The following is an 11,028-nucleotide window of genomic DNA, read 5'->3' as shown; positions in this document are numbered from 1 at the left end:
CCACTGCCCTGGACGCACTGCCCTGCCCTGCCTCCCGGGAGGCAGAGGGCGGCCCAGGGCCGCGCAGGAACACGGCCGTCAGGCCCCAGAGCAGGCTGTGTCCCTCAGGGTGTGGGATAAGGGAGAACCGTAAAGGAGGCTGTCGGCTCGGCTGGAACGTGTGGATACGGTGCGAGGAGGACGTCGTATCGCGTGTGGTAATCGCGCTGTGGTTGTGCGGGACAACGAGCCTGTCCTGGGAGACACCTGCGTGCAGACGTGACGTGTCCTCACAAGAGCGAGGACAGGAGCGGAGGCAAACGTGGCCCAGCGGCCTTGCGCAGCAGCAAGGGGCAGGGAGCGTCCTCAGCCGCGCGGACGGCTTCGAGAAACCATCTACGGGGGAGCCCTCGCGGAGGGAGGCGCCCCCCTAGAGAGGCCGACACTGAAGCCACTGGCTCTGGGGCCACACGCTCCTCGTGGGCCCAGACGCCGCTTCCAGACCCAAGTGAAGACGCGGACCCTGGGTAGAGATCCATCGTGCTACAAATGTGGCAACACCGTTTTTATTTAGAGTAAGATGTGTTAACATCCAGCATGACAAAATTTGTACAAAGTTCACAATTTAAAAATGAAGTATCACTGCAACTCGTGATTCCACACATTTATAGCAAAATGAAAGTGTCAACAAACCCATGCCGTGTAGTACAAAAATAAATCAAACTTCAGTTCCACAGAGAGCACAATAAATATTTGTACAAAATTCTGTCTTCATAAATGGTTACTTAAATTAACTCAGAAATGAATACGAACAATAAGTTATAATAAATAAACTCTGATGACTCACAATAATTCTGTATGAAAGGTCAGCATTCTAATATGTGAGACTTTGTGATCCCTATATAATAGTCACAGATAACTCTTGATTGGATATTATGTACCAACGTTAGATGAGCAGCAGATTTGTGCTTAAAACCCCTTTCCATTGTACATAGGTGATAACGAGAAGAATCCAGAACTGATACTAGCTATTACTCTACTAAAAGCATTACTATATTGGCAAAGAAGCTGCGGACACATCGCGGCAGGGAAACGCATTCGCCCACACGAACGGCAGGGCCCCCCCGGGAGCCCAGGGCCCCGACGGTGTATATGGCATCGGGTGACCGAGAAGCACCTCGCTTCAGCTCTCGAAAAGGCAATTCTGAGCACGGCAGCTACAACTAATCGCACAACAGAAAGAGGGCGCTCTCCAGGGCGGGCGCTGCAGGGCCCCGGGAGGTCCGTCATCTTTCCCAGCTCGTTAGTAACGTCCTCGCGGAAAACTGTGAGCGTTTGTACAGTGGACAGTATAAAGTGCCGCTGGGGGTGTACATATATTTATACACATATATATACCGAGGTTGAGTATTGTATCAGTATTTGCTGTGAGATCCCTGTAATCTCCCTTAGCAACATCGTCGGGTCAGCCGTGAGGGCTCCTGTCATCTTTCCAGGGCCGGCCTCGCGAGGCTGCTGACCCCGGGAATTGCACACCTCCGTACGGATATATAGGACAAGGTAAGTGCAAATAGTCGACTGGCACGTTGTGGGGACAATGACCCTGTAAGTCCTGTTCTGCTAAAAATATTTTTTTTTTATTTTTACAAAACCCATCTTTTTTTTTTTTTTTCATAACAAAATTTTAAAGTACTTCTGTACTTCCTGCATAACATCAAGACATGGAGGGAAGAGATGCCGTCACATGTAACTCAAGTCAACACCAGAAGACACAACACGCCGTCCTAGGGACTACTCGGAAGGGGAGGGCGCAGCAATCAAAAGTGGTCTTATGCATACATATAGTGCAGTCATTGGAAGAAAACAATCAAATCTCCAAGTATAAGCAAGTCTAGGATGATCTAGTGTAAAGCAAAAAAGTGCTGAAGTATAGGTAATTACTCTTAAAATCTGATTGCATTCGTTCTTAGAATAGGTCGTGACAAATCAAAGAGCAAGGCTCTGCAAAGGCCCTGTGGTCGCCGGGTCTCCAAGGGAAGGTGGAACAGAAAGGCCCGTGTGCGGGCACTCGGCGTCGGGCGTCCCCGCTGAGCTGCGCTCCGCCGCCCAGCAGAAAGCGCCCCGCGGTAGGACTCCCGCCTCATTTGCCTTATTCCCCGAATGTGAGGTCATAGTAACAGCAACAACGACAGTAATAATTTCTAAAGGTGGAAAGAGGGGAAATAAATACTCTGAAATTATCTCTGAACTTAAATTAGAGCACACAGGTTCTGTGAGACAGACGCCATTGCAAGGACAGACGCTTCAGAGGGGCACACAGCTCTCGGGGAGATAAGGGGAGGTTGCTCCAAAGTCTACTGACACTGGAAAGGGAAATCTTCGCGCTGTCCACCTCTCATAAGCCCCTGTCTTAACTGCAGTTCCCAGAGGCACACCATGTAATGCTCAGGAGTTAATTTAAAAGTGCTGTTTAAGCTGCTTTGAATCTTCTGCCAAGTTTCCATGGCTTGATGTTGTCTTACAATAAATTACTTATCTCATTTCTTACAGTTAATCCATATGCCATTTCCTTGGAATGCAAAAAACCTCATTTATTGCCCCCACCATACACCATCCTCCTAAAACAAACAAACAAAAAAATCACATAATATTTCCAAGCATTGTTCAAAAATAAAGCATTTTTTTGCAACCAATTCTTGCTATGAAACAATATGCACACAAAATGTTATTTCTTAAATTCCATAAAATCCTCCAACATGAGGCAAAATGATAATGTCTAAAAAGTGGCTGCGGGGTCACCACATGATCATTCAAAGCTGGGTTTTTTTTTTTTTTTTGTTTTTCGTTTTTTGTTTTTTTTGTCCATTTCAGTTCAAAATACTAAAACATTTAATCACTAAAGCATTAAAAAGAATTTACACTCTATTTATTTTGATCCGCTTACCTCTTCAGAAATATATATACCCCCAAATGTGCATACATTAGCAGCTATAAACATTACATGGCATATCACACTATGTCAGCTTATATGAAAACGTACAAAATGTGAATGTATTGAAAACTATTCTGCAGGTACTATCTTTAAAGCAAGACATAAAATCATTATGAAGTCTTGTAAGCGTCACACTGTTTCAAACAGAAATAAATATAGAACACTTTCTGGTGAATCACAGCAGCAAAGAACAACAGGTCTCCTTTTAAACAACATCCCGTCACCTACAGCAGCTGCTCAGACCTGAATTCCTCTTACAGCTTGCTTTATATTTTCCAGTAGGGCTTTATTTTCTGGGCTCTGATAACGATCTTGATTTGTATACATGTCCGTCAAAGTAGTCACGTATGCATCAAAATTTTGTTCATTGATTGGATCCTACGAGATATTAAATAGTAGTTCATACACAACTTTTACTTTCTTAATAGGATATTCACATCAGCATAAAATAGTATCATAGCATAGGGCCGCCGTCTTTTCGCTACTTAAAAGGCCTACTCAGAGCGTAAGGACTTAACCTTACGGGGAGCGCAGGATCTGCCCCACCGGTGCTTCTAGCCGCTAGCGCTACGGTTTTGGGGACGGTGAGCGCAGACATCCAAAGTGTGGAGAACCATGAGCTTAGGCACAGAAGCAGACAGCGACTGCCTGTACGCCCGCCCTCAGTCACTTACCATGTGCGGCAGCTGGATGTTGGCTAGGCTGTGGATCAGGGACTGGCTCAGGTTGGCCAGCTCGTGCAGGAGAGACTCATTCTGCTGCTCGATTACTTTGTTCTCCTCTTCAATGGTCTTCAGGCTGCTCTCCATCGTGGTGATCTAGAAGGCACAAATTTGTGTGCCATGTAACAGGAGGGCGGGCCGTGGGGTGCGTGTGCCCCCACAGCGGCAGGCCTCGGCAGCCCGCCACCCAGAGGCCTGCTTCCCCCAGAAAGGCTTCGACGGTAAGAAGCGGTCGTTTTAAGGGTCCCGTTCTTACGCTTTTGATGCATTACCCTCGAAAATTTGCTAACTCGGCTACGGCAGATTGTCTTTCCGGGGAGGGGCCGATGGGCTGGGCCGGCTTTTATTCTACGTTTTCACAGCTCTGTCCTCAGGCAGGACTATCACCGAGGACCTCTCCCACGAGGACGTCTCCAGCGACTACTCTGACCCCAACAACGCTGGGGCCAGCTCGTCCGGTTCAGCCTGAATCTAATTCTGCCCCCGGTTAAGTCCTAAACTGTAAAGTTACTCGTGAGGCAGGTGGCTGCCTGGTCCACGGGTGGCAGTGGGCCCTCGTCCACCTCCACGGGCGATCGCTGCCCCCTCCCCCCGGGTGGTACGCGGTAGGCGTTCTCCGCATCTGCAGGTGGAGACATGACCGCCTTCCTGGACTACCTGAGGCCTACCGGGCTTCTCTTAAATGAGAGGCTCAGGGGCCTTAGCGCCCCCCGGCCCCGCCTCCAGCCCACAGCCAGCGCTCACTGACCCAGCCCGAGCCGCCCCCACCCGCCTGGGCTGCTGGGCGTGCACGCAGCCCGGGCGAGGCAGGCAGGGCGCGCGGGCGACCCAGGGCACAGTTAGGGCCCAGGAAAACGGGCACCTGAACCCGGTTCTTCACGGGGAAGCCGCCTTCGCCCCTGAGTTACTTGCACCGCCCCTCAAACTCTGCCCCCCCCCCGTTCCTCACGGAGCCCTTCCCTGCTCCCGTTAGCCTGCCTGCTGCTTCCTCGGAGAGCCAAGACCCGGGGCCTAAGGGGGGCCGCGGGCCGCAGCGGGGCGGGGGTACACGGGAGGGCTCTGGAAAACACCCACCCACGAGGCTCTCCTGCAGGGATGCGCACCGTGTTCCCACAAGACCTCGGTTACTCCCGCACCGCTCATCAGCTCGGGCCCAAACTAAAGTGACCCGCCCCGGAAACACGTGGAGTTGGCCGCAGGTCAGGCTGCTGAGCAAAAGCAGGCTCCAGCCCCGCCCACCTGCCCCAGCCACGCCTAGCTGCCCCAGCCCCGCCCTCCTGCCCCAGCCCCAACTTCCTGTCCAGCCCCGCCCTCCTGCCTCAGCCCCGCCTAGCTGCCCCAGCCCCGCCCTCCTGCCCCAGCCCCAACTTCCTGCCCCCGCCCCACTCTTCTGCCCCAGCCCCGCCCCCTGCCCAGCCCCGCCCACCTGCCCCAGCCCCAACTTCCTGCCCCCGCCCCACTCTCCTGCCCAAGCTCCGCCCCCTGCCCAGCCCCGCCCTCCTGCCCCAGCCCCGCCCTCCTGCCCCAGCTGTCTGAGGGTGGGGCTCTCCCCTGCTCTGGGAGGGGCTGTGGAAGAGAAGGAGGCGGAAGCGGAGACCTCCCCAGTCCGTCCTGGAGCCAGTAGGGAAGCGGCTGTCGTGGCAACGCCCAGCGGAAGAAAGGCCAGAGGTAACTCTGGTAGAAGGGGCCTACAAACCAAGAGGCCTGCACTGGTGGGGGTTCCAGGACTGGGGGTTTGGGCAGCCGGCCAGCAGCCTGGTTCTGCTGCCCATGAGCCATGTGGTCTCGGTCCCCTCCCTGTCCTCAGCTTGGGGACAAGGACACAGGTGTCCCTATCTGACAAGCACATCCTCTCTAAATGCTTGGGGAGCATCTAGTCACTGTGGCAGAGCTGGGAGGCGCCGGGAAGGCCTGTGTGTGTGCATTCAAAATCTAGACAAGACTTGAGTGAAAAATGAGATTTATAAGCAAAATAGACGTAGCTAAGAATCACTGATTTGAGAATATTAGAAACATATGTAAGTCTTCATACTGTTCTGACCATTTCAAATGGAGAGACCGCCACTTTCGGTCTCCAGTTCTGGACCTGGGACCTGGGGAGAGGCTGGGGTCAGACCCGCCACCCAGAAAATGATCGGAAGCAGCAGAATCTCTTTCCACGCTGAAGACTTGCACGCAGCCCCAGCGTACGAACAGGCGAGGCAGCACTGGGCCCAGAGCCGCGGGCTCGGTCCCTGTCTCTCCGAGTCACCTGGGCAGGGCCTCAGGCCTGGATTTGCTGGGTCGGGGAGAACAGCAGGGAACGGACCATCTCAGTGGTTCGTCCGCTCAGACTGCTGGGCTGTGTCCCCTGTGGTGTCTCCGTGCGGCCTGGTGGCCCCGGGAATGCTTGCCTTTACCTCTGGTCACTGACAGGGAGTGAGGGTGCCAGGGGTCATGGGAAACCCAGGGGCAGGACCACCAACCTTCTGGCACTTTCCAAGACAAGGTTGGGAGGCTAACTGTGCCATGGCCAAAATTTAGAAGGCAGAGGCACTCAGGGGCTGCTGGGTAGCGGGGCTCTTGTGGCCACAGCCTCATTTGTCCCTGAGCGCCGACTGGGGGCGGGAGGCTGCCAGGAATGAGCACGTATGCCTTCCTCCTGAGGGACACCAGGTCCGGGCTGCTCCCGGGCTGCTGAGTGCTGTCTCCGTGGCCGACTGACCGTGTCACCATTCAGCTGACCTGCCCTGCACCCTCCAGCCCCGGAAACCGTGGGCTCACGGACCCTGGCTCAGCGTGCTGCAGTCTCTTGAAGACACCGGGCTTGCATTCCAGAGACGAGGAGCCACCGAGGGACAGCAGCCAGGTCAGTGGGATACATGTCGACCCTTAAATTCATTTTTGACGCTGGAGGCGCATGGACGCCTCCAGGAGCACACGTTCCCACGGGATGTCGGAAAGCCCCAGGTGGGCAGTGGCAATCCACACGGGGACAAAAGGACCGGGGAGGGGTGAGACGAATGTGTGCACAGGGGCCTGTCTCTGCTCCGGATGTGCGGGGCCGCTGGGAAGCTCGGGTCTGGGGGCGCCCAGCGCCTGGCCCTCGTCCCTGCACTGGCTCCCGCTGCTGGGCCCCATTTCCAGCGTGTGAGGGCCCGGCCCCTCGAGCAGACACACGGGAAAGCTGCGTTTCCACCGCAGGGCTGGCCGGGCACGGAGGTGGGCAGGAAGGAGGCCTTCCAGCGGGACACGAGTGCGTTTTGTCAGAATGGGGCCCGGCCGGCTGCGGCTCACCGCCCAGGGCCGGTGGGGGGTTCTGAGTCCTCGGGATTACGAGCGCGAGCTGGGTCGATCAGTGTTCAGGCTTCCACCCGTGGGAGCAGAATACAAGTCCGGGAAGGTGCTTTCATTGGACCCAGTGAAACAAGTCACTGCAGGTGGGCGGGCTCACGGGGGCCCCTGTGGCCCTAGAGTCCTCCTGGGGCCCTCACCTGCTTCGGGCCTCTGACCTGGGGCCGGGCACGGCCCTGCATGCGGATTGGTGCTAAGGACAACGCCCAGCTGGTAACCAGAGCGAGCCCTGGCGAGGCTGCCGTGGGCCAGCAGGCTGGCGTGGAAACGGCTCAACAGAACAGTCGCGCCGGAGAGAGGACGCCCCCGCTTTGCGCTTCCTTCCTACTCAGGGGCACCCGTGGGGTCCCCCTGGGCGCTCCGGTGGGGACACAGCCTCCCTGGAGGTGCGATGCCGCCACGGACGGAGCCAGCCCGCTGCACAGCAGAGCTGTGACCCCTACCCGATGTGCCACAGGCCCGCTCTGTAGGCGGCCAGGAGGGGGCCGCAGGGGGAGGGCGTGCAGCCCTGGCTTCCTCCAGGACGGACGTGCCTCGTTGCAGCTGTGACGGCAGCACCCACGTGCGCTCCCAGAGAGGAGGCAGGGCGCCTGGGGTGCCGCGTGGGTGCCGCGTGGACTCGGGGACGGGGCTCGGAGCTGCCGCGGACGGGCCATTGGCCTCGGCTCAGCCAGTCATGTGTAACGGGACAGTGATGACACTTACCCCGTGGACCACTGTGCGTGCAGTGGGACTATACACCACGGCCCCTGCAGCCAGGTATCCAGTAGGTGCTCGATAATGGCTGCTCCTTCCTTCCTTCCTTCCTTCCTTCTTTCCTTCCTTCCTTCCTGACACTGGGCACCTGGGCCTAGGACCCCATGAACGGGCAGCCTTCCTCCCTCCCTCCCTCCCTCCTTGCACTGGGTACCTGGGCCTGAGACCCCACGAACGGGCGGCCTTCCATAAGACCCTGGGGCCAGGCTGCTCCTCTCCGGGAATTATGCTGTCTCCCTAGGTAACACAGTGACCACAGGACATTAGGGCCTGCCGTGTCTCGGGAGGAAAGCAGCTCACGTGCAGGAACGGGAGACCCTCGGGCAGGACTGCTCGCAAAGGGCATTTCACTCAAGTGTGTGTTGGGGCAGGAAGCAGGGGGCTGGCGGTCACTGTGCACCAAGGGTTCAGCCACCAAAACAGCCCACATCAGCAATCAGGACATGGGATGAAAATGGGGTGGCATATAGGGGGAGGGGAGCACGTGACCTCGGCCCGAGCACTGGAGCGTCCCCGGAGCCCCAAGGCTGAGCGCTGGCCTGTCCCTAGGCCCAAGAGCTGGCACGTCCCCGGGTCCCCGGGTCCCCGGCCCGAGCGCACACGGTGGCTAAAATTGAGGGCTTCAAAAACTGTTACCTGAGTCCTGAGTTTGATCATGTCGGCTTCCATCTGGGAGTTGGACTCGTTGAGCTCCTTGATCTCTTCATCCAACTGCTTGATTTCTTCATCGTTTTCTATGCCTGTAAGGACAGAACTGCGTTCAAGCATCATGCGTGTAGACACAGTCACCGTTTTGAGTTTTCTGTGCTCTTTTTATGTTTGGAACTGGGTTTTCTGGAAGAAGAGACTCTTGGGTTTATAGAATAGCCCAGTTTGCATGTTCTTCCAGCCCTACAACCGAGGCACACAGACCCCTCTCCACCGTGAGGGGGCCCCTCGGGGACAACCGCCCAGGGCCCCGCTGCCCCGTCTCTGTCCTGGAGGTGGGCTCACCCCCCTCAGCCCATTTTCAGTCTCTCCCTTGTCACACCATGGACACATCCGAAAACGAGACCAACAGCGTCCCTGCCCTCGCCAGGCCCCGCAGAGCCGCTGACATGTGACCACGCCTGCGGCCCGAGTGTCCGGGGCCCCCTCCCGCCAAGACTCGTGGAGGCTGAGGGGGACTGCGGGGGTCGTCCCCAAAGGGCTCTCTGCACACGGGCCACGTAACTGACACAAACAAGAAAATGCTAGAAAGCATGCATCTGCTGCTGGGACTGCTGCGGCTGCGGGGCGATGGGGAGTATAGGCTGCACCAGCCGCCCGCCCCGCCCTGGGTGCCCTGGGACCGACCGTCAGCTCTGGCCTCGTGGGGCGCCGGGGCCAAGTTTCTAGCTCAGTTGGCTGCTTGCTGGCAGTGGAAGGCGCCAGGGCGGAAAGATCCAGACCCTTTTTCATTCTGGCCTGTGGGTCTTTTAAGGCTGAATGTAGTCGAGGGAAGAATGGTAGGAGTCCCACAGAGACTCCCACCCTTGACAGCCCAGGACTCGGGATTGCCATCCCATGGTCACATAGCTCAGCAGTGGAGGCTGACTTAACGCTCCGACAAGGCGCGCAGCCCAGGCCTCGGGGCCAGAACAGACGCCCTTCTCCAGTCTGCAGACAGAAGGGGGGGCGGCCACCCTGGGAGGGAAGGCCCGGGACACCTGGGGCCCTGGCCCACCCGGCCTCCCCACCAACGCGTCCGAAAGACAAAGACAGAGTGGTGGGATCCACGGTGTCGGGTCTCAGTTGTTGATTTTAGTGAAATGGAAAAGAAAATGGACATCGGAACAGTAGGCGATCTCCCTGAGGTGAACCACATGCGCACGTCTTGGGGGAGACGCGGCCTTTCCTCTGTACAGCAGAGAGAACACGCATGTTCAGCTTGATTTCTGGGTCCACCACCCTTCCTTTCCAGTCTCCTCCACAGACCCACCCCGGGGGCTAAATTGCAAACAAGCAGATCTTGAACCTGTGGAGCTCCCCTCGCCCCCTCCCCCCCCCCCCCCCCCAGAGGGACCAGCTGTGGCCCGCTGACCCCAAGGCTGGGTCTCGTGGCCCTGGCTCCACCATAGAGGCCTCAGCATGTGTCCCCAGCCATGTCTTACAGGGTCCGGAACGTCACCAGCAAAGCCTCCCTGCTCGCCATCCCACGTATCTCCCAAAGCTGTTCACGGGTCCAAGAGGAAATCCTTCCAGCGATTTGAGCTGTTACATTTCCCCCCTTTTTAATCTGTGACCAGACTTCCTCGGCAAGTCTCTCAGCCGGGGTAGGCTGATTGAGTCACCGCATGTGGTCCTGAGCACACAGGAGGGCTCAGCCCAGGGGTGGCTGACGACATTATTGTTTCTGGGGACGTTCGGATGCGCCTGGAGATAAGAACACGGGTGCGTAAGAATCCTGATTTGTAAAGCAGCTAGACTGTGAAGCAGTCTATCTGCTAACACGGATTGGCCACGCCAGCAGCCCAGGCGCGCGGAGAACATCTCTCACACAAACGGACCTGGGGACCTGTGTACCGACGGCCCTTCCAGCCTGTGTCTGAGCTGGTGGATTTCCAAAATGAATTTCGGTTCAGGTTTCTGAGCAAGTGCTTCGTGTGATACTTTCTGTGGTTTTTTAGGTCTGAACAAACTCAAAACTTGGCTTTTTCGGGCTGTATGTCATGTTTCTGTGGATCCAAACACTGCATCAGCGTGAGTGTGGTCTCGTTTCTAAGAGGCACAGGGAACCTTCCTGTTTTGTCCCGACCCCTGAGGGACCCCTGAGGTCTGTCTCATCCAGATTCAGCTGACTTCTGAAAGACACCGTTATTCACGGCGAAGCCTTCTCTCTGGTGCTTGCAGGGAAGGGGGTGTCTCCCCGAGTCCCTCTGGTAATGAGTCTCCGTCCTGTGTGCACCGTGCAAAGGAAGAGCCATCAGCGAACAAAACAACTGGTTTCTCTTACACGTCAAATGAAAGGTCTAGGTTTTTATTTGTGTGTGGTGGCTAAAAGTGTGGAAGGCTAGACCTGACCGTGTTTCGCGGTGGAGCCTGTGCGGGAAGGCTGGTGTAGCTCTTCTTGGGGACCCGTCCTGCGTGGACCCTCAGAACTGTTTGGTCACGACGTCTGACTCTGGACAATTCTTGATAAGAAAAGGACGCTCTGCGCACCTGCCCGTTCCCAGCATCAGCGTGGCACGTTTCCGCTGATGGTGTCGGAGTGGAATTGTGACCGAA

The 11,028-nt window shown here is 56.5% G+C and overlaps 1 protein-coding gene and 1 long non-coding RNA gene across 5 annotated transcripts in view; one reads left to right on the top strand and one right to left on the bottom strand.

Moving 5' to 3' along the window:
• Positions 1 to 536: 536 nt before the first annotated feature.
• MYT1L (myelin transcription factor 1 like) overlaps positions 537 to 11,028 on the bottom strand; it is a 145,982-nt gene continuing 135,490 nt past the window's right edge. For 2 of the 4 annotated variants that reach the window (XM_047098342.1, XM_047098343.1), the window contains exons 18-20: positions 8,419 to 8,522; positions 3,646 to 3,789; positions 537 to 3,349 (exon numbers count right to left, since the gene is read on the bottom strand). In XM_047098342.1, coding sequence (XP_046954298.1) covers positions 3,209 to 3,349; positions 3,646 to 3,789; positions 8,419 to 8,522 — 389 coding nt within the window. In that variant the 3' untranslated portion in view covers positions 537 to 3,208. Of the gene's footprint in view, positions 3,350 to 3,645; positions 3,790 to 8,412; positions 8,523 to 11,028 lie in introns of all 4 variants that reach the window. The other 2 variants (XM_047098344.1, XM_047098345.1) reach the window with 2 other exon arrangements.
• LOC124525760 (uncharacterized) overlaps positions 5,310 to 11,028 on the top strand; it is a 33,500-nt gene continuing 27,781 nt past the window's right edge. Inside the window, exons 1-2 of the long non-coding RNA XR_006965556.1 lie at positions 5,310 to 5,361; positions 6,349 to 6,541. This is a non-coding gene — a long non-coding RNA (uncharacterized LOC124525760). The remainder of the gene's footprint in view (positions 5,362 to 6,348; positions 6,542 to 11,028) is intronic.

Source organism: Lynx rufus, unplaced genomic scaffold (genome assembly GCF_022079265.1).
Source record: "Lynx rufus isolate CCGP_SWC_20201006 ecotype Redwood Valley unplaced genomic scaffold, mLynRuf1.p SCAF_47, whole genome shotgun sequence".
Classification (NCBI taxonomy): Eukaryota; Metazoa; Chordata; class Mammalia; order Carnivora; family Felidae; genus Lynx; species Lynx rufus.
This window is presented reverse-complemented; position numbering and strand designations above follow the sequence as displayed.